This window comes from Theropithecus gelada, chromosome 13 (assembly GCF_003255815.1).
Source record: "Theropithecus gelada isolate Dixy chromosome 13, Tgel_1.0, whole genome shotgun sequence".
NCBI lineage: Eukaryota > Metazoa > Chordata > Mammalia > Primates > Cercopithecidae > Theropithecus > Theropithecus gelada.
Window position 1 is genome coordinate 95,118,819 of NC_037681.1, and position 15,997 is coordinate 95,134,815.

Consider the following 15,997-nt stretch of genomic DNA (forward strand, 5'->3'; position numbering starts at 1 on the left):
TACTGAAAATACCATCTTCCCACTAAATACTTGGGCTAGAAACCTATAAATCACTTATTCTTATTTGCTTACTGAAGCATCTGCTATGTGCCTGTGCCTGCTGATACCCTAGGTATCGTGCGTTCTTGATTTCCTCTATTCCTTGAAAGAGCCCTCATGGGGTGGATCCTACTGTATTCCATCTTACAGAGTTGGATTCTGAGGTTCAGAGAGCTTAAATAATTTTAAGCCCAAGGTTGCATAGCTAATAAATGGTGAAACTGGGATTTGATAATAGGCTTGTCTGACTCCAAAATCCCTTTTCATAATCACATACTACATGACTTCATCCTGGATTCCCCCAATATAATTGCTCATTGATTCTTGGTAATTTTATCACTGAAATGTAAGAGACAAGAGGAATAAGTTCTTTCTTTTTTCACTGCTGTTACCTTGCTCAGACACTCATATATATTTAGATATATGTATATAGGTGTTTTTTTCCAATTATAAACGTGATATATATTGGCTGTAAGAAAATACATTACAGATCTAGATAGTGAAAGTTCCTAAACCCCAACTTCTACAGTTAACCAATATTAACAGGTATACATTCCTCATTTTTTTCTATGTATTTGCTAGTATATTATGCTTTTAAAAATCAGATCACATAATCCTGAAATTTACTTTTCTTTTCTCTCTTTTTTTTTTTTTTTCTTTTTTTGAGACGGAGTCTCGCTCTGTCCACCAGGCTGGAGTGCAGTGGCGCGATCTCGGCTCACTGCAACCTCCACCTCCTGGGTTCAAGCGATTCTCCTGCCTCAGCCTCCAGAGTAGCTGGGTCTACAGGCGCGTGCCACCACGCCAGCTAATTTTTTTTTTTTGTATTTTTAGTAGAGACGTGGTTTCACCATATTAGCCAGAATGGGGAATTCACTTTTCTTATTTCATGTATCAACACATACAAACCTACCTGTTTTTATATCTTTTTAAAAATGAGGTAAAATATACACGTTTTATACAAAATTCAAAAGACGCAAAAGGGTATAATAATAAAAAATAGGTGACCATCTACCCTTGTTCTCCATCTGCTCATCAGCAAATGACTCTTACCAATTTCCTAGGTAGCCTTCTGGCGCGCCTCATTTCTTTTCCAAGCTACTTGACATCCCACTGTATGGATATACCAAGTTCATTAGGACACTTAGACTGTTAAAATTCTGTGTCAATCTCATTAATTACTTATCACTCAACTTTTCTTAGCAATATGGTGTTCCACATTGTACAGCTGCACCGTAATTCATTTATTTATTCCCCTACTTATGAAAATTTAAGTCTAAATACCTAAGAGCATGTGCTTTGCTCTGCTCTTAGGGCACTTGTGCTGTTTAAGCATTTCGGCCATTTTGTCATCAGTATAGTTTATGTATTCCTCCACCCAATTTTGAGTTCCTCAAGGACAGGGGCAGTGTTCATATTCATCTTTGCATCCTCTTAGACTAGCTTCCTGCACTTGGTCTGGCGTATACATTCACCAAACTCGAGTTCAATAATTGATTCACCCGCGTTGAGTTCTGAAATCTAGTGTGGGGAGGCGGAGCCAGGGGAAAGCCCTGCCCATCTGGGCGGTCCCGACCGCAGAGGGACCGGAACGTTAGTTGGAAGGATTCTTGTTTCTCAGGGACGATTTTGGACGCGAAGCGTGCCCCGCACAAGGATGGTTGCTACGAACGGGAAGTAACTGGTTATTTTGCTGGCTCCAGTTTTTCCGCGGGGCGGAAAAGGCATGTCTGCGTGTGTCCCAACCATTTCTAGTCCCCTTTCCTTGCAGGACCTCATGAGTAAGCTGTGGCGGCGTGGAAGCACCTCTGGGGCTATGGAGGCCCCTGAGCCGGGTAAGCGCGGATAGATCAAGCAATTTAGGCCGTGTTAGAAAAGAAGTCCCGTTCTTTCTCCTCGGAGAGTTCAGGGTACTTCGGCCACAGGTGGGAAGGAGAAAGGCGGTGCTGTTGTTATGGTAACAGAGAGTACTGCGGAAAGGGTGGGATCGGTAGGGGCTTAGGTTATTCAGGGCTTCCCCTGCCACCCTCCGGCCGAACACTGTCGACAGGCGTTCCTTCCGCAGGAGAAGCCCTGGAGTTGAGCCTGGCGGGTGCCCATGGCCATGGAGTGCACAAGAAAAAACACAAGAAGCACAAGAAGAAACACAAGAAGAAACACCATCAGGAAGAAGATGCCGGGCCCACGCAGCCGTCCCCTGCCAAGCCCCAGCTCAAACTCAAAATCAAGCTTGGGGGACAAGTCCTGGGGACCAAGAGGTGAGGCCAAGAGGGTCAAAGTTTTATAAGGGGAACTTTAGGAGCAGAGAAAGTAGTTAGAAGCCGACTGGGCTTTCTAGAAGACCGAATGGACACTGTGACTTCATGGTCCAGGTTTAGGCAGCAAGAGTCTTAAGAGGGTGGGGAAAGTTGGGTGGAGCTACTGCGTAGGAGGAGGAGACGCTTGCTCATTTTAAAGAGTAGTGTTGCTTCTCTGCAGTGTTCCTACCTTCACTGTGATCCCAGAGGGGCCTCGCTCACCCTCTCCCCTTATGGTTGTGGATAATGAAGAGGAACCTATGGAAGGAGTCCCCCTTGAGCAGTACCGTGCCTGGCTGGGTGAGAAGGATCTGGAGGTGGGGAAACTGGGTTTCTTATTATACCCGCCTAAGGAAAGAAGGTTGGTTCTGAAATGGGTTAGGATTTTCCATATCCCAGTATTAACTCAGCCAAATTAGGGTGCACCATCTGAACAAGTCTATTTTTCTTTCTCCAACTTCCTTCCCAGATGAAGACAGTAATCTCTCTCCCTCTCCACTTCGGGACCTATCAGGAGGGTTAGGGGGTCAAGAGGAAGAGGAGGAACAGAGGTGGCTGGATGCCCTGGAGAAGGGGGAGCTGGATGATAATGGAGACCTCAAGAAGGAGATCAATGAGCGGCTGCTTACTGCTCGACAGGTATGTTGGTCATTGTTTATTCACTCACCAAAGTATACAGTATTGAGAACTCTCCACGACCCAAGCACTTTGCGTGGTAGTGGGGATATCGATAGTGGAGAAAAGACAGACAAAGTTTCTGTTCTCCTGGAGCTAGTATTCTAGTGTGTGTGTTGGGGGGCTGGGAAGTAAATAAGTAAATAAATAATTTCAAAAAGCTATATGGTTTATGACAAAAAGAATAGGGTGATGAAATAGAAATGGCATAAACAAACAAATAGAAAATGACAGAAGAGAGACATTAGGGTAGTTAGAGAAGGCTTCTCTGAAGAGATAACATTTGCAATACCAGAGGAGCTTTTCCAGCAGAGACCAACAGGCGCACAGACCTTGAGACTGGAACATGTCTAGCAGAGTAAAGGAGAAGAAAAACTGCACAAGCCACTGAAGGGCTGTACGCAGAGAAGTGACAAACTTGGTTTACATTTCAATAGATTACTCTGGCATCCTTGTAGAGAATGAATCTCCGTGGAGACAAGAGATAGAAGTATGGAGACCAACTAGGAAGCTGTTGAAGTAATCAGCCGAGAGGCAGTGGTTGCTTTAACCAAGACCAAAGTGGTGGAGATGGAGAAAATCATATGAAATATGGCTATATTTTGGAAGTAGATACTTGTGGGGAGGGGAATGGAGAGAAAATATATCAAGGCTAAGCCTGGGATTTTGGCTTCAGCAGTTATCCAACTGATACTCTCTACTGAGATAAGATTAAAAACAACAGACCTCTGGGAAAGCCGGTACAGTTTTGGTGCACAGGTCAGGCAGGCAACATTATTGATGCTTCTCCCCTTGAGAGTTAAGGACCTAAAGCTGAATGTCAGGAGATCTGGGATGAGGCAGTATTTATGAAGAGGAACCTATGGAAGGTGTCCTGGAGAGGGTGCTTATTTATTAATATCCCGTCTCCCAAGGCCTGCGCTGCTCAAGACCCTGCCTTCCATGTCCCTGCTTTCCCCTCCCCCGATCTGACCGACCTCGCCTCTCCATCCTCCTCCGTTTTCAGACAGCACCCCGTCTCTGTCTCTCCCTAGCGAGCTCTGCTCCAGAAGGCGCGGAGTCAGCCTTCCCCGATGCTGCCGCTGCCTGTGGCTGAGGGCTGTCCAGCTCCTGCTCTCACAGAGGAGATGCTGCTGAAGCGCGAGGAGCGGGCGCGTAAGCGGCGGCTCCAGGCGGCGCGGCGGGCAGAAGAGCACAAGAACCAGACTATCGAGCGCCTCACCAAGACTGCGGCGACCAGTGGGCGGGGAGGCCGGGGAGCCGCACGGGGCGAGCGGCGGGGAGGGCGGGCTGCGGCTCCGGCCCCCATGGTGCGCTACTGCAGCGGAGCACAGGGTTCCACCCTTTCCTTCCCACCTGGCGTCCCCACCCCCACGGCGGTGTCTCAGCGGCCATCCCCCTTAGGCCCGCCTCCGCGCTGCTCTGTCCCCGGCTGTCCCCATCCGCGCCGCTACGCTTGCTCTCGCACCGGCCAGGCACTCTGCAGTCTTCAGTGCTACCGCATCAACCTGCAGATGCGGCTGGGGGGACCCGAGGGCCCTGGATCCCCCCTTTTGGCTACGTAAGGCCCTTACCTAACCTGGACTCTGCGCCCTGTCCCATGCCCGCTCTTGAGTGTCTTCCCCACCCTATTAAATTTCATCCGGTGCTTTGGCTTGTACAGAACTGGGGGAGTGGGATGTTGTGGGCAGACCAGTCTCCGGTATACACATATTTTGCCCCTGTCGGAGCTTACGTCGATGCCTGGGGCTTGGAAAGCACCGCAAGAAACTGGGCTGGTTTGCGGCCAGAGTCGGACCGACTTTTGGGACCCCGCCTCTTACAGGCGGGATTACCTGGCGGTCGCCGGCATTTGGCGTCATTCCGAAAACATGGCGCAAGCCAATCAGCGATAACCTTGGTCTTCGGGGCGGCTGTTCGTTGGTTGATATGCTAGAGCCTGTTCTGCTGTCTGTATTGGCTATTGCCGCTGTCAGTCAGGGGCGTGGGTCGAACCTTCCCCTACTCTTTGTCTGTACAAGCTCATGTTGTCTGGGAGAGCGGCGACGGCGCTGCTGTGGATTGGTCACAGGGAGAAACCTCTTATCTGTTCCTATTGGCCTGTCCGTCAAGGGACGATGCTGATTGGTAGGGCAGAGCAATCTGAGTCCTAGTTGGTGGAGTTCTCCCCGGATGGAAGCTCAGGCCGCGTAGTGATGGTGGCGGCAGCGAAGATGGGCCAGGCAGGGACCATGGCGGTGGCAGCAGAGGTGGCAGGGGCGGGGCGGCTGGCGGTAGAGGAGGCTGTGGTCCTCAGGGGGCTGTAGGTGGAGGCATGGCTCGGGCCAGCAGCGGGAACGGCAGCGAGGAGGCCTGGGGGGCACTTCGGGCATCGCAACAGCAGGTATCCCAACAGCTCCAAAGCCTATCACGACAGCCGTTTGTCTCTTTCCCCTTTCCTTATCCCTTCCTTTTTGGGGGTGGGGGAGGAACTCACGGAGCCAAAGGTACTGTGAAGTTCCTAAACATGTCCCACTCTTTGTCTAAACTTTGTAACGTAGATGCAGCTGACTTTTCCTGTAGCCTCATAGACCCCATCCCATGGCTGCAGTGGAAGCTTGCGGTGGCTCGCCAGTGACCAGAGGCATAGTGAGGCAGGCCCCAGGGAGGCTCCCTCTGTCTTGCAACAGTTATTTGTGATCTTTTTCTATGTGCCTGTTGTCACAACAGAGTCCGGCAGCGTCTTCTCTTGAGGGAGCAATTTGGAGAAGAGCTGGAACCCAGACTCGCGCCCTGGATGCCATCCTTTATCATCCACAGCTTCCCATCTGGTTGGGAGCACTGCTCTGGGTCTCACACTGCCCCTCCTCTGTCCTAGGGAGCCTGAGGCCCAGGGGTGGAAAGATCCAGTTGGGGGTGGGGGTAGTGAACCGCGCAGGATAATGAAAGCAACTTGCTTTGGAGATGACCTTCCCCTACACGTTGTCTGAGACTGAGATTATCTCAGACTGTCTTCTGGCTTCTGCCAAAATACTCCCATAACAGAAAGCACCGGGGGGATGGGGGTAGGGGGGTTGGGGAGGGTGAGGCTTGAGTGTGAAGGAAGTCTTATATATGCAGACCTGAAATCTCCCTCTTTGTATGTCCACACTTTTGTCTTGTTCTCTAGACTGATTCTTGCTATTCCAAATCCTCTTCCACGTTGACAGCCCTTCAGATATTTCAACACTCCTCTCAGCATCCTCCACTTCCCCCATCTCTCCAAGCTGAACTTGGTTCACAGGGTGGGATTGTGTATGTGCATGCAGGAGGTGGGGGTGGACAGTGCCCTGCGCTGGAATCCCCCTTAGTTCTAAGTGCCTCCTTGCCCCCAGCTTCGAGAGCTGTGCCCAGGAGTGAACAACCAGCCCTACCTCTGTGAGAGTGGTCACTGCTGTGGGGAGACTGGCTGCTGCACCTACTACTATGAGCTCTGGTGTAAGTCTCCAAGAGGGCTGTTTCCAGGTCCCTGTGCCCACCCTCCCTTGGACCTCAGAATTTCGGCCTTCAGGGCCCCTTCTCTGCATGAAAGATGCCTGAGTCCCTCCCTCCTTGCCTCTTGCAGGGTTCTGGCTGCTCTGGACTGTCCTCATCCTCTTTAGCTGCTGTTGCGCCTTCCGCCACCGACGAGCTAAACTCCGGCTGCAACAACAGCAGCGGCAGCGTGAAATCAACTTGTTGGCCTACCATGGGGCATGCCATGGGGCTGGTCCTTTCCCTACCGGTTCACTGCTTGACCTTCGTGAGTGACTTGATGCTCTGGGTCAACTACCAGTGGCCCTCCCCGAACCAGGACCCCAAATCATCTGACATTCCTTTTTCTACACATTTCAAAGTATTTTTCCCTAATATAAAAGCTAGCACCCTATACCTGGTTGCCTTCAACGAATTATGCCAATTTTCTCCCCTGCAGGCCTCCTCAGCACCTTCAAGCCCCCAGCCTACGAGGATGTGGTTCACCGCCCAGGCACACCACCCCCCGCTTATACTGTGGCCCCAGGCCTCCCCTTGACTGCTTCCAGCGAACAAACCTGGTGTTCCTCCTCATCCAGCTGCCCTGCCCACTTCGAAGGAACAAATGTGGAAGGTGTTTCCTCCCACCAGAGTGCCCCCCCTCATCAGGAGGTTGAGCCTGCGGCAGGGGTGAGCCCTGCCCCCACACCCCCCTCCTGTCGCTATCGCCGTTTAACTGGTGACTCCGGTATTGAGCTCTGCCCTTGTCCTGCCTCCGGTGAGGGTGAGCCAGTCAAGGAGGTGAGGGCTAGTGCCACCCTGCCAGATCTGGAGGACTATTCCCCTTGTGCACTGCCCCCAGATTCTGTACCGCAGGTCTCTCCCATGGGGCTGTCCTCCAGTGAAGGGGACATCCCGTAAGTAAGTTTTGAGAGGGTGGGTGGGTTACTTGCCCACCAGAAACAGCCCTAGTCCCACCTCCTTGCGTTCCCTTTGGCCCCTTCCTGCCTACCTAGATCTGCCCGAAAGGGCTGGAGCCCTGAGGAGAGGGGCAGTATTTGGGGGATTGTGCTAGCTTTACCCCCGCAAGGCATCAAGACATATACACAGGAGCCTTTGATCTCATTAAAGAGATTTGAACCAGCCACTTGTGGATTTGGGTGGACTAAAGCTCAACTCACTGCATTGCACTTGACCCGACTGGGTTTGAAGGGGACAGGTTATGGCCACTTGACCCCACCTTCCCTGAGGACAGCAGACAATCCTGAGGCCTGGACTGACCTAAGGCCTCTTGGTGAGGCAAATCTGGCAAAAGCAATAGAGTTCAAAATGTTTTTTCCAATTTATTTAGAAAAATAGATTCTGAATTCACATTCACCCCAGGGCTATGTGGGATGACAGTAAGGAGACACCTGAGATGAAATGAGGAAGGTTTGAATTACTGGTATCCAAGGGACTGGGGGCAGAAGCCAGAAGCCTTTGTCCCTCTAGAGCCAGAATGGCATGAGTGGTCTGGCTCCCCTCCTCTCCCTCCCTTCAGTAGTCTTCAGCCATGGCCAGTAAAACAAGGCTGGTCCAGCCGTGGAAAGGGCGGCAGCCCATGCCTCGCCCATCTCGGTCACTATACTGCTCCCAGAGAAAGCCTGTAGCCTGGTACTGGCGCCATACATTGCCTACCACATTGGCACGGAGCTCACTGTGGAGTTTGGCAGCCCGAGCCTGGTGAGGACCCTCCAGATGCCCATAGTGGTGGAGTGCTCCCAAAGCCAGGTAGTTGACGTTGAGCCACACAGCACCCCGCCAGTAGGGGGGATCATGCTCTGAATTGCGCTGGCCATAAAAGGAGCTGGAGGCTGCAAGGGAGCGTAAACCAAAGGGGCTCCAGAGATGGCGGCTGTCAGCTAGAATGTCCAGCAGGGGCCCAAGGCGGGATGAGTTGGGGTCCAGCAGTCGCAGCAGCAAGGGAAAAAGACTGACATAGCCAAGGGCATCTACATACTGCAGTCGAGGTTGGGGCCGGCCCACCACCCGAACCAGCCCCTGAGGGGGCCTGGGCTTCAGCTGTACTGCTTTTGTGTGGTTCCCAAAGTCTGCAAAGACTCCTAGCTCTGGGGCCCAGTGCAGCTCATCCAGGCTCTCTGCTGCCTCCAGTGAGGCAGCCAGTGGGCCCAGCTCAGCAGCTACCTCAGCCTCACCCAGATGCTCTGCCAGCTGCGTCAGCACACGGGCACCCAGTGCCACCCAACATCGCAGGTCCAGGTGCCGTTCGGTGACTGAAGGGTGTGAAGCCCGGGGGTAGTCATCCAGCCCAGAGGGTAGGGTCTTGGGGTTCAGTAAGGTTGGTAAGGCAGGGTCCCGTCCCCGCCAGCGGTAAGATAGTGGAACTGGGCCTGCCTGGCTCTGATGGAGCCAGGAGAACCAGGCATGCAGGCGGGGGAAGGCCTTTCGGAGGAAGGCCAAGTCGTCAGGGTCACCAACCTCTAGCATATGGGCTACAGGCAAAAGTAGGGTTGGGGGGTTGGCATGGACTGCTCGTTGCACTAGGAATTCTGGAGGTACCCGGGCTCGGGCCTCATCCCCCAGTATCTGCTCCCTCCCAATCCAGCCATCAGCATTTAGCAGCCCCAGCCAGTGGCCTAGGGCTTCCCGGGTGAGGGAGGGATCCCACCGCTGAACCACCAGCTGGTGAAAGCCCTCATCCCAAAGGAAGCCTCGTGGGAAGAATGACCGGGAAGGCACTGCTGTAAAAAGAGGTAGGGGTGGAAAGAGGGCTGGGTCCACCTTCTGCTCAGACCCTTCCACCCCCATGTCTGGCAATACCAGTCCTTGTCCGTAGAAGTAGCCAATTCCACCAAGGAGGCTGCTGAGGGCAGCCTGACCCAAAGCCTGCTCGCCAGGGCTCAGGCCCTTCTCCTTCAGCTGGAAGGTCTTCTCAAAGCGCTCTCTAAAGGCCTCAGCATGGCTCTCCAGGGCATGGGTCAGTAGACTGCCTGCCAGTCTTGGTAGGACTTGATTTCCTCCTGCCTGGGCACTGCCCGATTCAAACACAAACTCTATGGAAAAGGGAACTTTCAGGGTCACCTGCTGTATCAAGAACTGCCCCTGCCCTTGCCCACTTGGGCCTCTGTCCTCCCACTTCAGAGATCCTGGCAAGCCGAGGTAGCGTTCAGGGGAGGCCCCTGGGGGCCGATGCTGAAACCAGCTATTTAGGCGACTCTTTACCATCTCTGTCAGCAGGGGCAGTCCTGGGTTGGAGGTCCAGAAGACATTGTAGCTTGAAGGGGAGAAGATAAATAGGAAATATTATTCAAGAGAAGGCAGTGGGCATTATAAAAACAAATACGAAATGTTCAGGAGTCAGGTTGGGAGGTCTCAGGCAGGGGATATGGAGACTGGTGAAAATGGGAATAACCACCCCTTCCATCCCTGAACATTCTCTTCCCCCAATTACCTGCCATACTTGGGGGCTGTATCCCCTGGACTAGTTGGTGGCAGAAGTGTAAAACGGAAGTCACCAAGTTCACTGGTGTGCCCACTGATGAACTTCAACTGCCCCTTGGACCCAACCTCCGGTATTAGGACTTCATTGCTATCTGTCACCACATAGAAGAACAGGGAGACCAAAGGGATGGCAGAGGTACCTGAGGCCTAAGTGACCAAGGAGGACAGAAAAGAACAGTGTTAGACTGGCATTCTCTCTTGAGAATCAGCCTTAGTGAGGGAAAGGAACAGCAGGCAGGGGTAATGTAAACAACATACATCTGGCAGTACTGAGGGTCACTGAGGGTAACCAGGTACACCCAAGTGGGATGAGATAAAGAGCCTTGCACTGGGTGCCCTGGAAGATAACAGTATACTCTTGTACTATGTCCTACACTAAGAAATCTACACAGTTTATTTCATTTAATTCTTTTTTTTTTTTTTTTTTTTTGAGACACAGTTTCTCTCTTGTTGCCCAGGCTGGAGTGCAATGGCACGATGTTGGCTCAGTGCAACCTCCACCTCCTGGGTTCAAGCAATTCTCCTGCCTCAGCCTCCCGAGTAGCTTGGATTACAGGCATGCGCCACCATGCCCGGCTAATTTTGTATTTTTAGTAGAGAGGGGTTTCTCCATGTTGGCCAGGCTGGTCTGGAACTCCCGACCTCAGGTGATCTGACAGCCTCAGCCTCCCAGAGTACTGGGTTACAGGCGTGAGCCACCGCGCCCAGCCTCTTTTTCATTTAATTCTTACAGTCCTGTGAGTTAGGTGCTATTATTATCTACATTTTACATTTTACAAGCAAGGAAATCAAGGCTTAGAGATGCTCAAAGAGGCAGCTGTTTAAGGCAAGATTTAAGCCAGGCAGCCAGAGCCCACTTCATGCTGCATTTGCTGGCAGCAAGGGAAGGATAGAGGGGGTCTGGGCTGAGAAAAGGGTGTCCTGAGGCCCTGACCTGAGGCTCTACAGTCACTCTCCAGCTCCAGTCCCCTCCGTGCTGACCCCCAGGCCTCTTGACGAACTCAGTGGTGAGCTTTAAGGCCCCATCCTGGATGTGCTGCCGCCCGAAGGAGAGGCCGTCGTGGAACTCCCAGCCATAGGGACCCACACCGTCCCCCTGCTCACACGTGTGCCTGAGCTTAGGAGTCCCCGGGGTGGTGCCCTGCTGCGCCCACATCAGTCCTGGGGGTAGAATGGCCACGTAAGTCAACGAGCAGGGGACCTGTCCCTCCGGGTCTCTGGGTCATCCCTCTTCATAACTCTCCTGATCCATTCCTCCCCACCCTTGATCTGGCTTCAAGCTGGGGCGCCCAGATTAGGAGTCCGCCTGCCTGCCCGCCCTGGGGCCCGGTTACCGGTGAGGAGTGGCTTCGGGCTGCGGGTCTTCATGCCGAAGTAGACGTGAGGGCGGTAAGTTCCCCAGAAGAGGTCCGGGGCCACTGCGGGGCTGGAGGAGTCGGCAGGCAACACAGGAGGCGCGGAGTGCAGCGTGACCGCCCGCCGCGCACGGTGCCACGCCAGCACCCAGCGCCCCGACATGCCCAGGGCCAAAGACAGGACCACGACGGCCAGAGCCACTCCTCCAGCCGTGCTACGCGGCCCGCCGCCCCGGCCGTCCCGTCGCCCGGGGCCTCCCCGAGCCGCCCTCTCGACGGTCCGCACTCCCTCTGCCGGCACTGCGCGGCGCCGCCGCTCGCCCCGAGCCATCCTGGCACTGAGGTCCGCGTCGCGAGAGCTCGGAGAGGCGGCAGTGGAGCCGGGGTCCTGCCTCGCCTCTCCGGCTCCAGCTTCTCGCCCCAGCGACCACCGTCCGGTCAGCGACACCTGCCAGCCCGCGCCTGCGCCTCCGCCGCCGCGTCAGCCTCCCGCCGGAAGTCCCGCCCTGCCACATTAGGTTAAGTCCCAGAGTCCGGAACCGCTGCCTGCGGCTTGGCATAGGGTTTGTCTACAGCATCCGTCCTGGGCGTTGGTCCACCGGGACTGCGCTTATCTGGCAACTCCATGGAGTTCACAGGCTCGGAAAAACCAATCTAGCGTTGGGCTGAGGCATAAGAATCATTTGAACTCGGGAGGCGGAGGTTACAGTGAGCCGAGATTGTGCCATTGCACTCCAACCTGGGCGACAGAACGAGACTTCATCTCAAAACAAAACAAAACAAAACAAAACACTGATGTGGCCAGGCTTGGAGGCTAACATCTGTAATCCCAGCACTTTGGGAGGCCAAAGCAGGTGGATCACCTGACATCAGTTCGAGACCAGCCTGGTCCACTTGGTAAAACCCTATCTCTACTAAAAATACAAAAATTAGCCGGGTGTGGTGGTGGGTGCCTGTAATCCCAGCTACTCGGGAGGCTGAGGCAGGAGAATTGCTTGAATCCGGGAGGTGGAGGTTGCAGTGAGCCAAGATCGGGCCATTGCACTCCAGCCTGGGCAACAAGAGTGAAACTCTGTCTCAAAAAAAGAAAGGAAAGAAAGAAAGAAGGAAGGAAAGGAGGAAAGAAAATACTGATGCTTTATGCAACACGACCACTTATATTTCACTATAATCTGACTTCTGGCCCCACTCTCCACTGGTGGTAGACTTTTTGCTTATTAAACAATCATCTGACCAAACCCAGTGGTCAGTCCTGTTTTTGTCTTTCTTGCTACCATTGCATTTGTCTACATCCTTATTGTAGCACTTATTACATACCTGTTTCATTATCCATCTTTGTATCACAGTACTAATCAATTATAGGCATAAGGTAGATGCTAAATATTTAGAAATTCAACAAATGTTTATTGTATACCCTATATTGCATTATGCAAGGTGCTGGGGACTCAGAGAAAATGGCCCCAACCTCAAGTTCACAATCTTGAAGCACAATGCCAGCGCTCAGTGCATGTGCAACCATCCCCATTTTTTTTAATTTGATTTTTTTTTTTTTTTTTTTTTTTTTTTTGAGACAGAGTCCCGCTCTGTCACCCAGGCTGGAGTGCAATGGCGTGATCTCGGTTCACTGCAACCTCTGCCTCCAGAGTTAAAGTGATTCCTCTTCCTCAGCCTCCCGAGTAGCTGGGATTACAGGCACCCACCACCATGCCCAGCTAATTTTTGTATTTTTAGTAGAGATGGAGTTTCACCAGGTTTGCCAGGCTGGTCTTGAACTCCTGACCTCAGGTCATCCAACCACCTCAGCCTCCCAAAGTGCTGGGATTACAGGTGTGAGCCAACACACCTGGCCAGGCCACCCCCATTTTTACAGATGAGGAGAGTAGTTAAGATTGACCCAAATAGGCCGGGCGCGGTGGCTCAAGCCTGTAATCCCAGCACTTTGGGAGGCCGAGACGGGCGGATCATGAGGTCAGGAGATCGAGACTATCCTGGCTAACACAGTGAAACCCCGTCTCTACTAAAAAATACAAAAAAAACTTAGCCGGGCGAGGTGGCAGGCGCCTGTAGTCCCAGCTACTTGGGAGGCTGAGGCAGGAGAATGGCGTGAACCCGGGAGGCGGAGCTTGCAGTGAGCTGAGATCCGGCCACTGCACTCCAGCCTGGGTGACAGAGCGAGACTCCGTCCCAAAAAAAAAAAAAAAAAAGATTGACCCAAATAACAGCCAGTTAATTTTGGAGCTGGGGAACTCAAATCCAGGTTGTTCTTTTGACTTTAGAATAAGGCCTCTTAGGCCGGGTGCAGTGGCTCACGCCTGTAATCCCAGCACTTTGGGAGGCCAAGGCGGGCAGATCACCTGAGGTCGAGAGTTCGAGACCAGCCTGACCAACATGGAGAAACCCCGTCTCTACTGAAAATACAGAATTAGCTGGGCATGGTGGTGCATGCCTGTAATCCCAGCTACTCGTGAGGCAGAGGCAGGAGGATTACTTGAACCCAGGAAGCAGAGGTTTCAGTAAGCCGAGATCGTGCCATTGCAATCCAGCCTGGGTGACAAGAGCGAAACTCTGTCTTAAAAAAAAAAAAGAATAAATAAGGCCTCTTAGATATGCTCCCAGCAATGTTTTAGGCACTTTACAGATATTAATTCATTTAATCTCAACAGTCCAATGAGGAAAGTACCATTATTTTCATTTTACAAATGAAATAGGCACTGAGAGATTAAATAATTTGTCTAAAGTCATACAGCTACATAAGAACAAAGTTAGGATCTCAACCCCAAGCAGTCTGGCTCATTACAACAGTATACTGCCTCCTCCTAGCTTTCTTTTTTAAAGGGGGAGGGGAAAAACAGTCCTTTGAAGATAGCACCCTTTTAGACAGGGAAAAGGTATAGTAATGCTGCTGTAGGAGGGTTGTGGGAAATGTATCCAGCAAAGTACACAGCAGGCCACTGACTACAGATCTTTTGTTACCTAGCTGAGCATTCTGAAGGTGTCTAAAGCAGTGGCTTTCAACCATTTTCCTACAACCCACAATAAGAAATAATTCCATAGTGCAACCCAGTATGTGCAGATACACATGCACACACAACTTATATACAAGATTACAGACTTAAAACGAGTTTCCTAAAAGAATACTTCCAACTGGGTGTGGTGGCTCACGTCTGTAATCACAGCACTTTAGGACGCTAAGGCAGGAGAATCGCTTGAGTTCAGGGGTTCTAGGAGGAGACCCCCCCCATCTACAAAAAAATTAAAAATTAGGGTTGGCCAGGTGTGGTGGCTCACGCCTGTAATCCCGACACCTTGGAAGGCTGAGGCGGGTGGATCACCTGAGGTCAGGAGTTCGAGACCAGACTCGCAAACATGGTGAAACCCTGCCTCTACTAAAAACACAAAAAATAGACGGCCATGGTGGTGCGCACCTGTAATCCCAGCTACTTGGGAGGCTGAGGCAGGATAATTGCTTGAACCTGGGAGGCAGAGGTTGCAGTGAGCCGAGATGGCACCATCGCACTCCAGCCTGGGGTGACAGAGCAAGACTCCATCTCAAAAAAAAAAATTTGGGAGGCCAAGACCAGTGGATTACTTGAGATCAGGAGTTCCTGACCAGCCTGGCCAACATGGTGAAACTCCGTCTCTACTGAAAATACAAAAATTTGCTGGAAATCGCTTGAACCCAGGAGATGGAGGTTGCAGTGAGCCAAGATCGTGCTCCAGTGCACTCCAGCCTGGGCAACAGAGCAAGACTCCATCTCAAAAAAAAAAAAAAAAATTAAGCCAGACATAGTGGCTCACGCCTGTAATCCCAGCTACTTGGGAGGCTGAGGTGGGAGAACAATCCCAGCTACTTGGGAGGCTGAGGTGGGAGAACTGCTTGAGCCCAGGAGATGGAGGCTGCAGTGAGCTACAATTGTGCCACCGCACTCCAGCCTGGGTGACAAAGCATGACTTAATCTATTTAAACTTCCTATTCTAAGTGCCATGCAGTCTGATTTTTTTTTTTTTGAGATGGAGCCTTGCTCTTGTCAACCAGGCTAGAGTGCAGTGGTGCCATCGGCTCACTGCAACCTCCACCTCCCGGGTTCAAGCAATTCTTCTGCCTCAGCCTCCCAAGTGGCTGGGATTACAGGTGCCAACCACCATGCCTGGCTAATTTTTTGTATTTTTAGTACAGATGAGGTTTCACCATATTGGTCAGGCTGGTCTCGAACTCCTGACCTCAGGTGATTTTGCCCACCTCGGCCTCTCAAAGTGATGGGATTACAGGCATGAGCCACTGAACTCAGCCTCAGTCTGAAAATTTTTATTCTATTCTTTTTTTTTTTTGACAAAGTCTCACTCCATCACCGGAGCTGGAGTGCAGTGGCGTGATCTTGGCTCACCGCAGCCTCTACCTCCTGGGTTCAAGCAATTTTCCTGTCTCAGCCTCCTGAGTAGGTGGGATTACAGGTGCCCGCCACCACACCCAGCTAATTTTTTTGTCTTTTTAGTAGAGACAGGGTTTCATCATATTGGCCAGGCTGGTCTCTAACTCCCAACCTCAGGCAATCTGCCTGCCAAGGCCTCCCAAAGTGCTGGGATTACAGGCATGAGCCACCGCACCCAGCCTACTTTTTTTTTTTTTTTTTTTTTTAAGAATGGTTTAGGCTGGGTGCG

General features: G+C 52.0%; 3 protein-coding genes across 10 annotated transcripts; 2 read left to right on the top strand and 1 right to left on the bottom strand.

The window, feature by feature from the left end:
- The first annotated feature begins 1,728 nt into the window (after positions 1-1,728).
- Positions 1,729-4,665, top strand: INO80B (INO80 complex subunit B). Of its 4 annotated transcripts, none has more exons than XM_025354420.1 (5): positions 1,729-1,874; positions 2,105-2,297; positions 2,518-2,636; positions 2,806-2,975; positions 4,046-4,665. In XM_025354420.1, the coding sequence occupies exons 1-5, from the start codon at positions 1,766-1,768 to the stop codon at positions 4,574-4,576; spliced, it is 1,122 nt and encodes a 373-aa protein (XP_025210205.1). In that variant the 5' UTR covers positions 1,729-1,765; the 3' UTR covers positions 4,577-4,665. The 4 variants fall into 4 exon arrangements, with proteins under 4 accessions (XP_025210205.1, XP_025210203.1, XP_025210204.1 ...); XM_025354418.1 differs by having other exon boundaries at positions 1,735-1,874; positions 2,090-2,297; XM_025354419.1 differs by having other exon boundaries at positions 1,738-1,874; positions 2,851-2,975; positions 4,046-4,662.
- A 114-nt stretch (positions 4,666-4,779) lies between these two features.
- Positions 4,780-7,627, top strand: WBP1 (WW domain binding protein 1). Of its 3 annotated transcripts, XM_025354424.1 has the most exons (5): positions 4,780-5,394; positions 5,552-5,639; positions 6,365-6,467; positions 6,595-6,771; positions 6,943-7,627. In XM_025354424.1, the coding sequence occupies exons 2-5, from the start codon at positions 5,592-5,594 to the stop codon at positions 7,401-7,403; spliced, it is 789 nt and encodes a 262-aa protein (XP_025210209.1). In that variant the 5' UTR covers positions 4,780-5,394; positions 5,552-5,591; the 3' UTR covers positions 7,404-7,627. The 3 variants fall into 3 exon arrangements, with proteins under 3 accessions (XP_025210209.1, XP_025210207.1, XP_025210208.1); XM_025354422.1 differs by lacking the exon at positions 5,552-5,639 and having other exon boundaries at positions 4,784-5,394; XM_025354423.1 differs by lacking the exon at positions 5,552-5,639 and having other exon boundaries at positions 5,001-5,260.
- A 173-nt stretch (positions 7,628-7,800) lies between these two features.
- MOGS (mannosyl-oligosaccharide glucosidase) lies at positions 7,801-11,901 on the bottom strand. 3 transcript variants are annotated; one of them, XM_025354402.1, is made up of 5 exons: positions 11,736-11,845; positions 11,318-11,409; positions 10,918-11,144; positions 9,934-10,130; positions 7,801-9,756 (listed from the first exon to the last, which is right to left on the bottom strand). In XM_025354402.1, the coding sequence occupies exons 2-5, from the start codon at positions 11,349-11,351 to the stop codon at positions 8,019-8,021; spliced, it is 2,196 nt and encodes a 731-aa protein (XP_025210187.1). In that variant the 5' UTR covers positions 11,352-11,409; positions 11,736-11,845; the 3' UTR covers positions 7,801-8,018. The 3 variants fall into 3 exon arrangements, with proteins under 3 accessions (XP_025210187.1, XP_025210186.1, XP_025210188.1); XM_025354401.1 differs by having other exon boundaries at positions 7,805-9,756; positions 11,318-11,901; XM_025354403.1 differs by lacking the exon at positions 11,318-11,409 and having other exon boundaries at positions 7,805-9,756; positions 11,736-11,807.
- Positions 11,902-15,997: the final 4,096 nt, after the last annotated feature.